Source organism: Nerophis lumbriciformis, linkage group LG37 (genome assembly GCF_033978685.3).
Source record: "Nerophis lumbriciformis linkage group LG37, RoL_Nlum_v2.1, whole genome shotgun sequence".
NCBI lineage: Eukaryota > Metazoa > Chordata > Actinopteri > Syngnathiformes > Syngnathidae > Nerophis > Nerophis lumbriciformis.
In genome coordinates, this window is record NC_084584.2 from 11,082,035 (window position 1) to 11,102,500 (window position 20,466).

Consider the following 20,466-nt stretch of genomic DNA (forward strand, 5'->3'; position numbering starts at 1 on the left):
TTTAGGTATATTTTATATTATTTTGAGAGCTTACAATATTTCCAATGAGGGGTGTCTAAACTTTTTTTCCCCAAGGGTTGCATACTGAACAGTCAAGTATTTTGATTTTTTTTTTTATTTAAAAAAGAAAAATGCTAGAATAGATATTATATATATATTTAAAGACAAAATGTTGTTTTGCAGGTGACTAAGTTTATTATTATTAGTTAGAATATTTCAGCTTTTTCTAAAAATGTTTTCTAATTTTTCGTACATTTTTACTGTTGTTTTTTTCCCATTTAAGAATAGAATTATTTTTTTTTAAGTTTATAACGTGACACAATATCAATAATACAATTGTGTAACTGTATAACTTAGTCAAAAATTCTGCCTGTAGGAACATTTAAATGTTCAGGTACACATTTAACAGTGTTTATTATTGTGGTTGCCCATTTAATATATTATTTTTCATAAGTTAGTAATATTTAATTTGTTAATACACATTTTGAGGAGTGTCTAAACTTTTTTTCCCCCCAAGGGTTGCATACTGAACATACTTTTTTAATTAAAAAAAATGCTCAAACAGATATTATATATTATTTAAAGACAAAACGTGTTGTAGAGGACTAACTTTATTATTATTAATTATTAGTTAGAATATTGAAGCTTTTTCTAAATTTTTTGGCACATTTTTTGTACATTTTCACTGTTATTATATTCCCATTTAAGAATAGAAAACATTTTTTTAAGTGTATAACGTGACACAATATTAATAATACAATTGTGTAACTGTATAACCTAGTCAATAATTCTGCCTGTAGGACAGTTTTAATGTTCAGGTACACATTTAACAGTGTTTATTATTGTGGTTGCCATTTTCGTATATTTGTTTTCATAAGTTAGTAATATTTTATTTTTTAATACACAATTTAACTTAATTTTATTTATATTTTAGGTATATTTTATTTTATTTTGAGAGCTTGTAATATTTCCAATGAGGGGTGTCTAAACTTTTTTTCCCCCAAGGGTTGCATACTGAACAGTCAAGTATTTTGATTTTTTTTTTATTTAAAAAAAAAAAATGCTAAAATAGATATTATATATATTTAAAGAAAAAACGTGTTGTAGGTGACTAACTTTATTATTATTAATTATTAGTTGGAATATTAAAGCCTTTTCTCAATTTTTTGGCAAATTTTTTGTACATTTTTACTGTTATTATATTCCCATTTAAGAATAGAAAAACATTTTTTAAAGTGTATAATGTGACACAATATTAATAATATGATTGTGTAACTGTATAACTTAGTCAATAATTCTGCCTGTAGGACAGTTTTAATGTTCAGGTACACATTTAACAGTGTTTATTATTGTGGTTGCCATTTTCGTATATTTGTTTTCATAAGTTAGTAATATTTTTATTTTTTAATACACAATTAAACTTAATTTTGTTTATATTTTGATATATTTTATTTTATTTTGAGAGCTTATAATATTTCCAATGAGGGGTGTCTAAACTTTTTTTTCCCCAAGGATTGCATACTGAACAGTCAAGTATTTTGATTTTTTTTTATTTAAAAAAAATGCTAAAATAGATATTATATATATTTAAAGACAAAATGTGTCGTAGGTGACTAAGTTTGTTATTATTAATTATTCATTTCGAAAAAAATGTTTTCATTTTTCGTACATTTATACTGTTATTATATACCCATTTAAGAATAGAAAAACATTTTATAAAGTGTATAATGTGACACAATATTAATAATATGATTGTGTAACTGTATAACCTAGTCATACATTTTACCTGTAGGACAGTTTTAATGTTCAGGTACACATTTAACAGTGTTTATTATTGTGGTTGCCATTTTTATATATCTTTTTTCATAAGTTAGTAATATAAAAAATTTTAATACACATTTTAACTTAATTTTGTTTGTATTTTGATATATTTTATTTTATTTTGAGAGCTTATAATATTTCCAATGAGGGGTGTCTAAACTTTTTTTCCCCCAAGGGTTGCATACTGAACAGTCAAGTATTTTGATTTTTTTATTTTTTTAAAAAAATGCTAAAATAGATATTATTTATATATTTAAAGACAAAATGTGTTGTAGGTGACTAAGTTTGTTATTATTAATTATTCATTTCTAAAAAAATGTTTTCATTTTTCGTACATTTATACTGTTATTATATACCCATTTAAGAATAGAAAAACATTTTATAAAGTGTATAATGTGACACAATATTAATAGTACGATTGTGTAACTGTATAACTTAGTCAAAAATTCTGCCTGTAGGACAATTTTAATGTTCAGGTACACATTTAACGGTGGTTGCCATTTTTATGTATATATTTTAATAATTTAGTAATATTTTATTTTTTTAATAAACAATTTAACAGAACTTTTTTTATATTTTAAGTATATTTTATTTTTGTTTTGAGAGCTTGTAATATTTCAGATGAGGGGTGTCTTTTTTCCCCAAGGGCCGCACACTGAACAATCAAGTATTTTGCTGTTTAAAAAAAAATAAAAAATCTAAATACAGATATCATATATATTTAAAGACAAAACTTTGTGTTGTGGGTGACTAGGTTTATTATTATTTATTAGCATAAAATGTCCAGAATTTTCTCATTACATAAAAATGTTTTGCTCTTTTTTTTCTTACATTTTTCTGTTTTGTTTTTTTTTTTGTTTTTTTTTAAACGATATGTTATTTGAAAATGCAAAACTTTTAAAATTTGAGCATTTTGCAGAAAGTATCACATCGGCATCGCCGATACCACCCTGAATTTGACTCAGAAAGCAGTAGTAAACAGAACATGGCGCTGGAGCGCCAGTGTTGATGTGCCAAATGAGTGTTCTGTTTACTGCTTTTTCCGCTTAACTAGTTACGTCTAACATAGAATGGTGTGAGTTGTTGTGTAGGAATAACACGTTGTTCCGACCAGGTGTTCGTTACACACTTTCTGTCCCCTCAGAGACCGGAGAGGATGTATCGCCACCCGCAATCGACCAGACCGCTGTGTGCGAGCACTGCTATCAGTGGCGGCGGCCCGACAACCACCGCGTGAGGCTGCGACCCAAGCGGCAGCCGTCCGTGAGGCTGCAGAGGGTCCTGCGCAGGAGAGCCAGGGGGAAAACACTCAGCCTGGCGCATAGACGTCTGCTCAACCGCTTCCAGAAGTCGGCCTCGGTGCTGGTAAGTTGGGCTAAAGTTATTCAACTGCTGCTAATGTAGTAGCATTTTTTGCTAGTTACTGTACATCAGTGTTTTTCAACTTTTTCTGAGCCAAGGAACTTTTTTTTTCATTGAAAAAATCCCTAGGCACGCCACCAGCAGAAAACCAACAATGAAGCTCAGTCGCCGATATTGACAATAAAAAGTCGTTCTCGCAATTAATGGATATAAATTCAAACCATAACCAAGCAAGCATCACTATAGCTCTTGTCTCAAAGTAGATGTACTGTCATGACCTGTCACATCACGCTATGACTTATTTTGGTGTTGATTGTCATGTACGGATGTACTTTGTGGACGCCGTCTGCTCCACACGCTGTAAGTCTTTGCTGTCGTCCAGCGTTCTGTTTTTGTGTACTTTGCAGCCAGTTCAGTTTTAGTTTGGTTTTGCTTAAGCTTCAATGCTTTTTGTTTATTTTTTGGTTTAAGCATTAGATACCTTTTTACCTGCTTGCTGCCTCCTGCTGTCGTCTGCATATTGTGATCACGACAAACCATGTTCCCGACTTCTACAAAGCAATTAGCTACCTGCTGCCACCTACTGATATGGAAGAGTATTACACGGTTACTCTGCCAAACCATTAATTACTGGTTTGCAAAAAATATTTTTTACCCCATTAGGTGAAATTACATAATTTCCCACAGCACACTAGACAATATCTCACGGCATGTGCCGCGGCACAGTGATTGAAAAACACTGCTGTACATCAGGGGTCTCAAACTCAGTCTACCTGGGGGCCGCCGGAGGTAGAGTTTGGGTATTCACTTTAGAACACGTTTTAAAGGCCTACTGAAATGCGATTTTCTTATTTAAACGGGGATAGCAGGTCCATTCTGTGCCATACTTGATCATTTTGCGATATTGCCATATTTTTGCTGAAAGAATTTAGTAGAGAACATCGACGATAAAGTTCGCAACTTTTGGTCGCTCATAAAAAAGCCTTGCCTGTACCGGAAGTAGCAGACGAGTAGCGTGACGTCACAGGTTGTGGAGCTTCTCACATCCGCACATTGTTTACAATCATGGCCACCAGCAGCGAGAGCGATTCGAACCGAGAAAGTGACGATTTCCCCATTAATTTGAGCGAGGATGAAAGATTTGTGGATGAGGAAAGTGAGAGTGAAGGATTAGAGGGCAGTGGGAGCGATTCAGATAGGGAAGATGGTGTGAGAGGCGGGTGGGACCTGATATTCAGCTGGGAATGACTAAAACAGTAAATAAACACAAGACATATATATACTCTATAAGCCACAACACAACCAGGCTTATATTTAATATGCCACAAATTAATCCCGCATAACAAACACCTCCCCCCACCCGTCCATGTAACCCGCCAATACAACTCAAACACCTGCACAACACACTCAATCCCACAGCCCAAAGTACCGTTCACCTCCCCAAAGTTCATACAGCACATATATTTCCCCAAAGTTACGTACTTGACATGCACATAGCGGCACGCACGCGATCAAATGTTTGGAAGCCGCAGCTGCATGCGTACTCACGGTACCGCGTCTGCGCATCCAACTCAAAGTCCTCCTGGTAAGAGTCTCTGTTGTCCCAGTTCTCCACAGGCCAATGGTAAAGCTTGACTGTCATCTTTCGGGAATGTAAACAATGAAACACCTGCTGTGTTATCCGGCACAACAGTCAGGGGGTGCATTCTACGGCGGGGGTGCGTTATCCGGCACAACACCTACCGCAATACACCGCTTCCCACCTACAGCTTTCTTCTTTGCTGTCTCCATCGTTCATTGAACAAATTGCAAAAGATTCACCAACACAGATGTCCAGAATACTGTGGAATTTTGCGATGAAAACAGACGACTTAATAGCTGGCCACCATGCTGTCCCAAAATGTCCTCTACAATCTGTGACGTCACGCGCAGGCGTCATCATACCGAGACGTTTTAAGCAGGATAATACGCGCGGAATTTAAAATTGCACTTTAGTAAGCTAACCCGGCCGTATTGGCATGTGTTGCAATGTTAAGATTTCATCATTGATATATAAACTATCAGACTGCGTGGTCGGTTGTAGTGGGTTTCAGTAGGCCTTTAACCACATGACTAAATCAGTTAAGTACCGTAAATTCTGGACTATAAATTGCTACTTTTTTCTTACACTTTGAACCCTGCGGCTTTTAAGGCGGTGCAGCTAATTTATGGATTTTTCTCTCTATAACAGCCATACTAAAATTAGCTTTAAAAAAAACAGGCAAATACACCAAGACACTGGCCTGTCTCCTGCTGTCTCTTCCACACTCTTGACACTTATCCCCAAGACTGTGCACAATCCCTCCCCCTCGCTCGTTTGTCGAGTATTTTCCTCACGTGACTTCCTCGTAAGTCGATACACCCTTTCCACCCCCATCACCGCCTCGCCGGGTATTTTTAGCCTCCTTAGGGGCCAACAAGTCAAGGTCCTGGTATGCGACACCGCATCCACCTGCTTGCGAGCTGTCACTTATGGGATGATGATGCAATATAACATGTTCTAATGTGCAAATATTATATTTATTTATTTCAATGTGGATTAAAGTGTAGTTTGTGCACACCTTTCTTTGTGGCAGTCTTTGTAAGCTTTCAAAACACGTCGTTAATGATGCTGGCGTTCCAGGTGGCCGATAAGGTTTGATGTGTTGAAGCACAATGTTTTTTTCCCCCCATCCTCGCGGAGTTTTTGCAGAACTTTTGTTGCAAATAGCAAGTCCCACATGATTGATGCCATGTTTGTTTACAATTAGCTCAGGGGACATTTACTAGCGTGGGATTTATTCACCCTATCCCACCTCCAGGACAATACAGGTAATCTGGCCTCTTTGGAGCATTTATTTTATCTTGTCTGTTATCGGCTATTTGTATTGTTATCAGATTTATTGTAATGTGTTCTGTCAGGTTCAAACACTTATGACATCTATTAAACAAGACCAGAAGCAAAGAATCAAACAGAGACAGAATTCAATTTGGCTCAGTGAGGAGAAACGTGTACATCTGTACCCTTGCACAGTGTCATTACGCTCTGCCGAAAGATTGTACGCCTCCTCTTTTATTTGGACTTTCCCTGATTACATGGCAACAGCTGTTTCTAAGGGGACGGGGGTCGTAAATAGCCATTGCCTTTGATTACAAAACAGTTCAAAAGAAAAGGTCGTAAAAGAGTTTAAAAAAAAAAGAGGTGCTTGGAACTTGGGCAGATCCTGCTTTCTCTCGGCTTTGTAGTTCTCGGGTCAAAACAAAATCTTTCTGTTGATTACGATACATCAAAGAAACAGAACACCTTCATGTTGCTTCCCATCCTACACAGTGGTGTTTTACAAGCCTTCTTGGTAGGATCAAAGACAGCTTTTGTCTTCTTGCCGGGAAATCATGGCAACACAAAGTTTTGTGATAACTTAGATACAATTATTCTGACAGTTCCCAGTTAAATATTTAAATACCTACCCTAGAGAACCAGTGTCTATTTGTTTTTGTCAGAGTTACACATTTCGGAAAGAAATAATCCTGTTATGCAGATGTTTTGTTTATGTAGACCAACTCCTCAAAGAATGGCCCTCCGTGTTCTTATTACCAAAGGTGCTCGCTTCAGTCGACACACATGGTCAAAAAAAGTAGTTAATTTCTGTTGGTGTGTTGTAATGTTGTTCATTATCTCCAAGCAGCAACGTAACTATGGTCTAATTACACAACATTAAAACATGCGCACACTGACTTCCTGTTCAGCACCAAGTCAGCTTCAAAATAAAAGCATAGCAGTAATAGAAAAATACACACATTTTTTAAAAAATTGTTAACCGAATTCCGTTGGTGCTACTGGGTATCGATTCACTTAACAAGAGTACCGGAGTAATAACAATCAGTGTCGGATGTATTGCACTCGAAGGGTAATATTGCACAGTAGGGTATTAGGGTAGGATATTGTATAGGGGTGAATTATTTATTATGAGTTTGAGTTCAAGATGGTGACAGCTCTGGGAAAGAAGCTGTTTCTGAGCCTGTTTGTTCTTGCTCTGATGCACCTGTAGCGCCTGCCCGATGGTAGCAGGCCGAACAGGTGGAAGCCAGGGTGTGTGCTGTCCTTGGTAATGTTTTTTGTTCCGTTGAGGCAACGGGAGTTGTGTAAATCCTTCAGGGAGGGGTGGGGGCTGCCGATGATTTTTTTGTGCAGAGTTTATGACCCTCTGAATCGCCTTTTTGTCTGCGTCAGTGCAGCTGGCGTACCACACTACTATAAGCATTAGCGATTTTACATGGCGATTTCGACACCTCCAAATTTGGTAATGAAAACTACAACCGTCAAGGAACTGAACCGTTATGCAGAATCGAAAGTGGAATCAGAACCGGGGAAAATCTCATCAGTTCACATCCCTAGTTACTTTCAAACAGCTGGTGTGTAATAAGTAGAATACTTACAGTAGGGCTGGGCGATATGGCCTTTTTTTAATATCTCGATATTTTTAGGCCATGTCACGATACACCATATATATCTGGATATTTGGCCTTAGCCTTGAATGAACACTTGATGCATATAATCACAGCATTATGATGATTCTATGTGTCTACATTAAAACATTCTTCTTCATACTGCATTAATATATGCTACTTTTAAACTTTCATGCAGAGAGGGAAACCACAACTAAGTCAATTTAGCAAAAGTGTATTTATTAAAGAGTTATTAAGCAGTGGCACAAACATTCATGTCATTTCAAAACAGAAAGTGCAAGATTGTCAGAGACATTTTAAAAGAAGCTATTAGTGCACTTTTGTGCATGATGTCACTAAGACGACATATCAAAACAACACGAAATTAAAGTGCACTTTTTGTACAGAACGCCACTACAATAGTTAAAAACAAATAAAGTGCACTTTTGTGCATGATGTCACTAAGATGACATATCAAAACAACCCTAAATTAAAGTGCACTTTTTGTACAGAACGCCACTACAATAGTTTAAAACAAATAAAGTGCACTTTTGTGCATGATGTCACACAAGATATTTCAATAACTGTCAAATAAAAATGAGCTGCATAATAGGAAATCAAATACCTTCGCTATGTGGTAGGTTCCTGCGGACGTTATCTCCTTCTGTTCTTTTTTAATACGGTGTTGATGTGGAAATGGTTGCTTGGGCATTTTGTTGGTGTGGCACTGAACGGAGATGTTGACATGCGGAGTTTCAAGCACTCTTCATTCTCTAGCGGGTGACTTTTCAAATTATTCTACAAATTAGCAGTACGTGCTACTTTTTGTAGCAACGCTTTTGCCGCATACTTGACATATTACGGTTGTCTGTTCAACATCTTCCCGCTTGAAGCCAAACCACCAGCAGATGATGGACCCCCTGCTGTTTTTCTTGGGAATTAATTCTTCCTTCATTTGTTACCGGATTCGCAACTTCTCTCTCTCGTATTACCACTCGCACCACAGCTAACGTTACCCATGCCGCTACCTCTCTGCTCCGCGAGGGCGTATACGTATGTGACGTATGTAAGAAGGTGCGCTTGTTTTATGTCTCTGTGAGAAGGAGAGACAAGAAAGAGTGAGAAGAGCCTTTAGTGTAATGCCCGCAGCTAAAAGCAACTGCGTGAGAATTGTCGGAGGCAGATATTTACATATATCCGTAATTAAGTGTTACTTCTTTATTTTCATAATCATATTACAAAACAGCTAGTGTTCTTCTTCCAATTGTGGTCTTTTGGTTGTCTGCAAATACTGTGTGCTAACCTTGACTTTGGAATGTAAGGAGGAGAGATACTCCTTTCCTTATCTGTTCCTGTGTCCAGCTGAGGAGGACAATGGGCATGTGTTTGGGCGAGAAAGAGAGACAAGACAACGAGGGTGGGAGGGAGAGACACTTTATAGAAGAGAAGGTTTCCATATTTTAGATCAGACCATCTTAGCTGCGCGATTGAATGTTCTATGCTGGACTGGTCTCATTATATTTTCAAAGCTTTGGAGATAAAATTACAAAATACCTATTCTGTCTTTGGTGGTTCTTGTACTCAGCTGTACTGTCATAAAGAGCTTGGGAGCGACCAGCCGCTTGAATTCCCTGGGAGGAACAACTGGTCCAAACGCAACAGAACGTATACTCCAATATCACGATATAGTTATTTTCTATATCGCACAGAGACAAACCCGCGATATAGAGATGCGCGGTTTGCGGACACAACCGCGGAGTCCGCGGATTATCCGCGGGTCGGGCGGTTGAAATAAAAAAAAATTAGATTTTAAATAGATTCAGGCGGGTGGCAGTTAAACCAATTCGGAAATATATATACATAGTTAAATGTTGTTACCCACATATGAAAAACGAGCAGGCACCTGCAGCACGCCACAACAGAAGAAGAAAAAAAGAAGAAGATGGCAACGCCGGCAGCAAACATGGTACGCGACAAACTAAAAAAGGGAATACTAAAGACCAGGGGAAAAAAAGGCCAGAAAAGTTCAGCGTGGACTCGTTTTTATGAGGTTGTAAATCAGGATGATAGTAATGCTGGCTACGTGATTTGCAAGAGCTGCGACGCTGTTTATGTCTACGACAGTCACAAAACCGGGACATCTAACATGGTGCATCACATTTGTGCAATACCCCCGAACCTCCACAAACACCCTGAGCATGAGCAGTTTCGTCCGCCGTGATCCCAGAAGAGTGCCACAGGATGTTAAAACAAGATAGAACGCAGCTGCCTGCAGCAGTTTGAGTGGCGCGAGCGCGCTTGGAGATGCACTCAGCGCGGCTCCCAGATGATTGCGCACTGGTGTGCGTCTGGGCCGTGACAGCTTGGCACGCATTGAATGTCTCTGCTACATTGGATCAGTCTCCTTTCTTTAACAGGCAAAAGCTTTATAACCTCACTAATGCCTTGCATCGTCTATATTAGATATACAACAACGGATGGGTGCGGGCGGGTGCGGTTTTGATAAAATGTTAGTTCGGGCGGATGGCGGACGGGTGACGACTTTTGTGATGCAGTTGCGGATGAAATAATTGCCTATCCGCGCATCTCTACCGCGATATATCGAGTATATCGATATATCGCCCAGCCCTAACTTACAGTACAAACACTTTGTAGAGAACAACATAACACATTTAACTTCCTGGACGAAGGTACTTCCTAGTTAGACAACATGCCATAGATAGCCTATATAGTACTGCCATCTAATGTCCTGGAAGTGCAACTCTACTGTTAATGAGACTCAGATGGTATAAGAAAACAAGGTATAACAACCGAACAGCACTGTTATCATAATTAGATTATTTTTAAATGTTACTATCAAACAATTAACATTTATTACACACACAATAGTACCAAAAATTGGTACCGATGAGTACGGATATCGATTCCCAGGAACGGTGCCCATCCCTAATTGTTATCCACCGTACAAAAAATGAGTGCATAGTGAAAACATCATCAAGACCTCCGGGTTCAGTACAAGGCTGCAATGAAAGTAGTAGTTGAGAGTCCCCTGTCCGTCATAAAAACACTAGCGAGCCATAGCTGAAGGCCGTGCATGTGTCAGTGTGAGAAGGTGTGCATATCAACATGATCATTTATCTTTTCTCTGCAAGGTTGCTGCTCACCTTATCTTCAATGGTTTGTTAGACGGCAGACAGAGGCTGAGGCCATACATGGAGTGAAGGAGAGAAGGTTCTCCTCCTCCTCCTTGTCTGGAATTTATTCTTTCCCAGCAGCAAGACTCCTGTGTGTTTTCATGCAAACTGAGGTTTCACGCAGTGACGTCGCGTGTTGCACCGATCAGCCGACCGCGACAAAACGCTTCCTTTCCTGGAAGGACCATTTCTTTCGTTAATGGCGTGAGGTCAACCTCACTCAGCGATTCATGCCAACGCCTCTTCCTGACCTCGCTCACCAACAGCAGCCATTTTCTCATTTTCCAATCCCCCCCGCCCCTCCCTTCAGTCCGTAACACTTGACCGCAGTTTTTCTCTCGTCCTCCTCGCACAGGGGTGGGCAATTAATTTTTACCGGGGGCCGCATGAGCAACCCGAGCACTGCTGGAGGGCCACATCGACAATATTTATTATTTTTGATGTATCGTAAGATAAATAATAATAATAATAATAATAATAATTTCATTTAACCTAACTTAACTTAATACAAAAGCAGATTGCTTTTGATCCTTTTATTTTTAACACTGTCTTACACAACACTTCCTGGTGTATAATACAATGCAAAAATGTCAATTTCTGCACAGGGTTAATTTCTGTCATTTTATCCTGCATCCTCTTTAAAAGTCCAACATTTTTTCCTGTCAGATTTGGACAACCATCTGTTGTCACACCTGCCAGCTTGTCCCATTTCAGTCCTAACATGTCCAAACACGCATTTACCTCTGTGAACAAGTCATTACCTGTGGTTGTCCCTTTTTAATTGATTCATCACTCCAGAGAAGGCGTCTCCACTGCTCTAGAGTCCACCCTTGCTCCTGATGGGTGGTGGTTAGGGCCTTGCATGGCAGCTCCCGCCATCGGTGTGTGAATGTGTGTGTGAATGTGGAAATAGTGTCAAAGCGCTTTGAGTACCTTGAAGGTAGAAAAGCGCTATAGAAGTATAACCCATTTTATCACTGAAAGCGGCCCATTCTTTCACAAATGTTTGTAGAAACAGTCTCCATGCCTAAGTGCTTGATTTTATACACCTGTGGCCAGGCCATGCGATTAGGACACCTGATTCTCATCATTTGGAAGGGTGGCCAAATACTTTTGGCAATATAGTGTATATCGGGAGACCGGGCTTTCTGCTCCGCCGCTCCCAGTCTGTGGAACGCTTTCCCTGACCACCTGAGGGCACCACAGACTGTGGATGCTTTTAAAAAAAGCTTAAAAACCCTTCTTTTAAAAAAAGCCTTTTTTTAGATTTATGCATACTAGTTTTAGCTATTTGGCTGTTCTAGTTTTTATTTTTATTTATTTTTTATTATCTTTTTTTTTTATTTAATTTTATTTTTTTATTAAATTTTTTTAATACACTGTAGCACTTTGAGGTTGTTTACTCAATGTAAAGTGCTTTTTACCAATAAAATATATTATTATTATTATTATCGAACTTTTTATCGAATGCATGTTTTATTGGTATTATATGTCTATTGCGATATGTTTTGATATATCATTTTATCGCCCAACCCTTGAAGAAAAGCTCTGCCGTGGCTTTCAGCCTTTTTATTGTGGCGACCGGAAGATAAGTCGGGGAATGTGGAAAAGTCTGTGCGTTTTTTGTTTTGTTTTTTTTAATGGAAGTGCCAACATTCCCCCCACCTCGCTGTCGGCCAGCAATGTTATCGCAGGCGAGTTGTTGCCAGCCGGGTGGATGACTTTAGGGAAGCTTTAAAAAAAAAAAAAGCGCCGTCAGCACCAGCGAACCTGAACAGTTCAGACTCAGCAATGAAGCCGGAGAACGTGACGCTATTCGCTTCCCTGACAATAAAAGTCAAGTCGCCCCGCGGTAGTTGTTGGCCGCCGCGGACGGGAGATTAACCGTTGGCACCACGCTGAGAACGGGCGAGTGATTTGTGGCGCTGAAGCCGTCAACACGAGGCGCATTAGTGGAATGATCCCCGCCTGGAGCTGCGTGTTCCAGCAGGCCCTCGTTACAAGGCCCACGCAGGCCTTAATTGTGTCGGCGAGTCAGCGTTTTTTTCAAAGTTGACCTCTTTATCAAGACCTCTGCAGTTAGTTTGCAGAATCGTATTTACAACTATGGATGGGTGCTGTTAACATCTGAACCCATACGGTATATCGTCACCAAAATGTCCATCTATCTTACTCCCGGTACCAGGGAATTAATACCAGTACTCAACGGTACCGATTTTTGATGCTTTTTGTGTGAGTTAATAAACATGAATAGTTTTCGATGATAAAATAAAACATTTTTTTGCATAATTTTAAATGAGCTGATGTCTTGTGCTGTGAATCATTGGGCAACAAATGATTCGATGATTGTATATTGCCAAGTCATTGTCAATGGGAATGGGAATTTCCTGGAAATTTGGGAGTCTTGGAAAAATCGGTTGAAAAATGTTGACCTAGTAACAGTTTGAAATAAGAATGGGTATTTCAGAAATAGGTATTTTCGGAAATCCTGGAATTTGGGGCAAAGCCTGAATTTGTCAAAAAAGAACAAAAATAGGAGCACTTGTTTTATCAACTGAGAGGAATGTTCTGAAGGTGGGTCAATAGGAATTTCCTGGAAATTTTGGGAAAACCGGGAGTTTTGGAAAAATCTGTTGAAAAATGTTGACCTAGTAACAGTTTGAATTAAAAATGGGTATTTCAGAAATATGTACTTTCGGAAATCCTGGAATTTGGGGAAAAACGTGAATGTTTTTACCCAACTGAGAGGAATGTTCTGAAGGTGGAATGGTCAAAAACGGTTGAAAAATGTGGATTATGAAAGCTTTCCAGCAAAATAGAGCTTTGAAAAATTTCTAGAATTTTTTGTAACTCTGTAGTTTGATTGTCCAGGGTGAATGGGGTGTGTGGATGGTGGAACGGTTCGAATCAGATGACAAATGTGAGAATTGTGCAATCGATGATTGTATATTGCCAAGTCATTGTCAATGGGAATGGGAATTTCCTGGAAATTTGGGAGTTTTGGGAAAACCGGGAGTTTTTGAAAAATCGGTTGAAAAATGTTGACCTAGTAACAGTTTGAAATAAGAATGGGTATTTCAGAAATGGGTATTTTCGTAAATCCTGGAATTTGGGGAAAAGCGTGAATGGGGTGTGTGGATGGTGGAACGGTTGGAGTCAGATGAGAAATGTGGGAATTGTGCAATGGATGATTTTATATTGCCAAATCATTGTCAATGGGTGGAAAATTCAGAGAAATTCCGGGAAAACCAGTAATTTGGGGAAAGGGAAAACATGTTTGTGTTGGATATATGTGAAGAGTAGTGTGGGTGGATGGTTGAAAGGTCAGAATTGGGTAAACAAAATGGCATTAAAACTTTGCGAATTTACAAAATTGTATAACTTTGAATACGTTCATTCATTTGAATGGGAATTTCCTGGAAATTTGGGAGTTTTGGGAAAACCGGGAGTTTCTGAATAATCGGTTGAAAAATGTTGACCTAGTAACAGTTTGAAATAAGAATGGGTATATCAGAAATGGGTATTTTTGGAAATCCTGGAATTTGGGGAAAAGTGTGAATTTGTAAAAAAAAATAAAAAAAATAGGAGGATTTGTTTCCCCAACTGAGAGGAATGTTCTGAAGGTGGAATGGTCAAAAACGGTTAAAAAATGTGGATTGTGAACATTTTCCAGCAAAATAGGGCTTTGAGAAATTCCTGGAATTTTTTTTTTAACTCTGTAGTGTGATTGTCCAGGGTGTGTGGATGGTGGAATGGTTCGAATCGGATGAGAAATGTGGGAATTGTGCAATCGATTGTATATCGCCAAGTCCTTGTCAATGGGAATGGTAATTTCCTGGAAATTTGGGAGTTTTGGGAAAACCGGGAGTTTTTGAAAAATTGGTTGAAAAATATTGACCTAGTAACAGTTTGAATTAAAAATGGGTATTTCGGAAATTGGGTATTTTCGGAAATCCTGGAATTTGGGGAAAAGCGTGAATTTGTACGAAAATAACAAAAATAGGAACATTTGTTTTCCCAACTGAGAGGAATGTTCTGAAGGTGGAATGGTCAAAAACGGTTGAAAAATGTGGATTGTGAAAACTTTCCAGCAAAATAAGGCTTTGAAAAATTCCTGGATTTTTTTTTTAACTCTGTAGTTTGATTGTCCAGGGTGTGTGGATGGTGGAATGGTTCGAATCGGATGAGAAATGTGGGAATTGTGCAATCGATTGTATATCGCCAAGTCCTTGTCAATGGGAATGGTAATTTCCTGGAAATTTGGGAGTTTTGGGAAAACCGGGAGTTTTTGAAAAATTGGTTGAAAAATGTTGACCTAGTAACAGTTTGAATTAAAAATGGGTATTTCGGAAATGGGTATTTTCGAAAATCCTGGAATTTGGGGAAAAGCATGAATTTGTACAGAAATAAATAAAATAGGAGGATTTGTTTTCCCAACTGAGAGGAATGTTCAGAAGGTGGGATGGTCAAAAACGGTTGAAAAATGTGGATTGTGAAAACTTTCCAGCAAAATGGGGCTTTCAGAAATTCCTGGAATTGTTTTTAACTCTGTAGTTTGATTGTCCAGCGTGAGTGGGGTGTGTGGATGGTGGAACGGTTCGAATCAGATGACAAATGTGGGAATTGTGCAATCGATGATTGTATATTGCCAAGTCATTGTCAATGGGAATGGGAATTTCCTGGAAATTTGGGAGTTTTGGGAAAACCGGGAGTTTTTGAAAAATCGGTTGGAAAATGTTGACCTAGTAACAGTTTGAAATAAGAATGGGTATTTCAGAAATGGGTATTTTCGTAAATCCTGGAATTTGGGGAAAAGCGTGAGTGAGATGTGTGGATGGTGGAACGGTTAGAATCAGATGAGAAATGTGGGAATTGTGCAATGGATGATTTTATATTGCCAAATCATTGTCAATGGGTGGAAAATTCAGAGAATTTCCAGGAAAACCAGTAATTTGGGGAAAGGGAAAGCATGTTTTGTGTTGGATATATGTGAAGAGTAGTGTGGGTGGATGGTTGAAAGGTCGGAATCGGGTAAAAAATGGCATCAAAACTTTGCGAATTTACAAAATTGTAAAACTTTGAATACGTTCATTCATTTGAATGGGAATTTCCTGGAAATTTGGGAAAAGCGGGAATTTCTGAAAAATCAGTAGAAAAATGTTGACCCTAGTAACAGTTTGAAATAAGAATGGGTATATCAGAAATGGGTCTTTTTGGAAATCCTGGAATTTGGGGAAAAGTGTGAATTTGTAAAAAAAAAAAGAAATAAAATAGGAGGATTTGTTTCCCCAACTGAGAGGAATGTTCTGAAGGTGGAATGGTCAAAAACGGTTGAAAAATGTGGATTGTGAACATTTTCCAGCAAAATAGGGTTTTGAGAAATTCCTGGAATTTTTTTTTAACTCTGTAGTTTGATTGTCCAGGGTGTGTGGATGGTGGAATGGTTCGAATCGGATGAGAAATGTGGGAATTGTGCAATCGATTGTATATTGCCAAGTCATTGTCAATGGGAATGGTAATTTCCTGGAAATTTGGGAGTTTTGGGAAAACTGGGAGTTTTTGAAAAATTGGTTGAAAAATGTTGACCTAGTAACAGTTTGAATTAAAAATGGGTATTTCGGAAATGGGTATTTTCGAAAATCCTGGAATTTGGGGAAAAGCGTGAATTTGTACAGAAATAAATAAAATATGAGGATTTGTTTTCCCAACTGAGAGGAATATTCTGAAGGTGGAATGGTCAAAAACGGTTGAAAAATTGTGAAAACTTTCCTGCAAAATAGGGCTTTGAAAAATTCCTGGAATTTTTTTTAACTCTGTAGTTTGATTGTCCAGGGTGAGTGGGGTGTGTGGATGCTGGAACGGTTCGAATCGGATGAGAAATGTGGGAATTGTGCAATCGATGATTGTATATTGCCAAGTCATTGTCAATGGGAATGGGAATTTCCTGGAGTTTTGGTAAAACCGGGAGTTTTTGAAAAATCGGTTGAAAAATGTTGACCTAGTAACAGTTTGAAATAAGAATGGGTATTTCAGAAATGGGTATTTTCGTAAATCCTGGAATTTTGGGAAAAGCGTGTGTGAGGTGTGTGGATGGTGGAACGGTTGGAATCAGATGAGAAATGTGGGAATTGTGCAATGGATGATTTTATATTGCCAAGTCATTGTCAATGGGTGGAAAATTCAGAGCATTTCCGGGAAAACCAGTAATTTGGGGAAAGGGAAAACATGTTTTGTGTTGGATATATGTGAAGAGTAGTGTGGGTGGATGGTTGAAAGGTCAGAATCGGGTAAAAAAACGGCGTCAAAACTTTGCGAATTTACTAAATTGTGTAACTTTGAATACGTTCATTCATGTGAATGGGAATTTCCTGGAAATTTGGGAGTTTTGGGAAAACCGTGAGTTTCTGAAAAATCGGTTGAAAAATGTTGACCTAGTAACAGTTTGAAATAAGAATGGGTATTTTTGGAAATCCTGGAATTTGGGGAAAAGTGTGAATTTGTAAAAAAAAAAAAAAAAAAAGAAATAAAATAGGAGGATTTGTTTCCCCAACTGAGAGGAATGTTCTGAAGGGGGAATGGTCAAAAACGGTTGAAAAATTAGGATTGTGAAAACTTTCCAGCAAAATAGGGCTTTGAGAAATTCCTGGAATTTTGTTTTAACTCTGTAGTTTGATTGTCCAGGGTGTGTGGATGGTGGAATGGTTCGAATCGGATGAGAAATGTGGGAATTGTGCAATCGATTGTATATTGCCAAGTCATTGTCAATGGGAATGGTAATTTCCTGGAAATTTGGGAGTTTTGGGAAAACCAAGAGTTTTTGAAAAATTGGTTGAAAAATGTTGACCTAGTAACAGTTTGAATTAAAACTGGGTATTTCGGAAATGGGTATTTTCGAAAATCCTGGAATTTGGGGAAAAGCGTGAATTTGTACAGAAATAAATAAAATAGGAGGATTTGTTTTCCCAACTGAGAGGAATGTTCTGAAGGTGGAATGGTCAAAAACGGTTGAAAAATGTGGATTGTGAAAACTTTCCAGCAAAATAGGGCTTTGAGAAATTCCTGGAATTTTTTTTAACTCGGTAGTTTGATTGTCCAGGTTGAGTGTGGATGGTGGAATGGTTCGAATCGGATGAGAAATGTGGGAATTGTGCAATCAATTGTATATTGCTTAGTCATTGTCAATGGGGGGGAAATTCTGAGAAATTCCGGGAAAACCAGTCATTTGGGCAAATGGAAAACATGTTTTGTGTTGGATGTATGTGAAGAGTAGTGTGGGTGGGTGGTTGAAAGGTCAGAATCGGGTAAAAAAAATGGCATCAAAACTTAGCGAATTTACAAAATTGTATGAAATGGGTATTTACGGAAATCCTGGAATTTGGGGAAAAGCGTGAATTTGTACAAAAAGAACAAAAATAGGAGCAAAATGTGGATTGTGAAAACTTTCCATTAAAATAGGGCTTTGAAAATGATCATTGTGATATTTATCACACACTTGTAATTGCTTGTATCATCCTTAATGTATCAACTAATGTGATCTATCACATGGACATTTCTGTCATATTGGATCTTCCTGGCTGGCGGCGCAAGGACACATTTTGGAAAAAGTGATATTGATCCGAGCGGCCGCCCATTGGCTGGTATCCATATCGGCTTGGATAGCTCCCGTGGCAACACATCAGGCTTTGAACGCGACACCCAGCAGGGGATACGCTAACATGCGCCTAATTCTGTCACGCACGCTCCTCGTGTTGACCGCCACCGCCAAACCTCTCTCGGGCGGTGTCTCGCTGCCAGGGTCAAACGTATCAAACCCGCCCGCTGACCTCGCGGGGCGAAAGACAGGAAGTGACACTCTAATCAGGAGAAAGCTGAAGAGTTGATGCTTGTGCACGTGTGTCATTCTTTGGAGTCCTGGGAAGTGGTGTGGCTGCATGGTGCCCACTAGCAACATGGCAGGAAGTGGGTACAAAATAGACATGATGTCACATTTTAATCTTATGCTTCCATGTCGGCGGATAGTTGGCAAAGCGCCATAAGTTGTTTTAGGACACAGGTGTATATATGTATGTGTATATCAGTGACGTGCAGTCATCATGGAAAGAAAAAAAATGTAAAAAGAAAGAAATGTTATTAAATTGTTATATGTATCCAGTGATTATACTATAAAGTTATTTTCCATTTAACTTCACCAGTTTTAGATTATTTTTATTTAAAATCGCTGAATTTTCACATTTGCCGTTCAAATACTGAGAAGAGACGGTGCGGTGAACAGCAGCCAGTTGAGGCACGTCACTGCGTTGTGCCTCACCATGGATTGCGGACTCGGCTAACTGCTGGCTTGCTGTGCAGTGAGACCGTATTGCTGTATGAATTATATTATACCTTTCCATAGTTTAGTTAGCTGAGGTATATAATGTACAGTGTACTTTGTCAACAACTGTATGTGTGTAAAGTATTTCTTATGCTGAGCGATCATAAAACGGCTGCAAAAGACGCACTGGCTGAGGCTCGCCTCCTGCACCCCCGCCGTAGAATGCACGGCAACCCCTGACGGGAGTGTTATATCAACTAAAGCCCACACTTAAACTTTCCACGTGCAAGACTGAATCTATTTAAAAAAGTTATTTCATAAGAAGCCAAAAAGTGCAAAAACAATAATGTTCCTGTTGGAGGAGTTGTGAATGACTGCAGGGCCACAACATTAGGTACACCTGCAGACTGCAGGTGTATCTAATTCACAACTCCTCCAACACGAACATTATTGTTTTTGCACTTTTTGGCTTCTCATTAAATAACTTTTGTAACCTATTTTTATGGGCTTTCCTCTTTGTGATGTTAAGTTCCTGTTATGCGCTGTTATACAGTATATGCCTTGAGCTCTTATTTTGAAGGCGCTAAGAGCGGAAGTGATGAAACGTTGGAGTGGAGCAGAGGTTTTTGAAAGAAGGTAAATAAAGTGGTCCTCGTGTAAACTGGAGCCTCCGTGTTTGTTATTTTGTAGTTTCATACAGTATAGGCGACATTTATAAACCCTCGGTTACACTTTTTTAAATAGATTCAATCTTGCATGTGGAAAGTTGAAGTGAGGGCTTTAGTTGATATAACACTCCCGTCAGGGGGTGCATTAATCCAGCACAACAGTGGCGCATGGACTTCATTTATAAGTAAAGGTAAGACCATAATAACGTTTTTTTTTATTAAATGTGCTTTTTTGTGTGCTACAGTTTGTATGTGTAAAGTTAAAGTTAAGTTAAAGTACCAATGATTGTCACACACACACTAGGTGTAATGAAATTTGTCCTCTGCATTTGACCCATCCCCTTGATCAGCCCCTGGGAGCAGTGGGCAGCAGCGGCGCCGCGCCTGGGAACAATTTTTGGTGATTTAACCCCCAATTCCAACCCTTGATGCTGAGTGCCAAGCAGGGAAGAATGCTGGTATGAGCTTTTAAACATAACCCGTTAACTGCTGCCAATCAAATGGTGAATAAGATACTCTTTAGGGTTCATATGTTTGTAAATCTGACTGTGATGAAGTCAGTGCCTCACCAGCCATCAACCTCACCGCATATATATATATATATATATATATATATATATATATATATATATATATATATATATAT

The 20,466-nt window shown here is 38.6% G+C and overlaps 1 protein-coding gene across 1 annotated transcript in view; it reads left to right on the forward strand.

The window, feature by feature from the left end:
• The window catches only part of rmp24 (ribonuclease MRP subunit p24), a 67,763-nt gene that overhangs the window by 20,741 nt on the left and 26,556 nt on the right, over positions 1-20,466 (forward strand). The window contains exon 3 of the mRNA XM_061930887.1: positions 2,966-3,186. Within this exon, the coding sequence (XP_061786871.1) occupies positions 2,966-3,186 (221 nt within the window). The remainder of the gene's footprint in view (positions 1-2,965; positions 3,187-20,466) is intronic.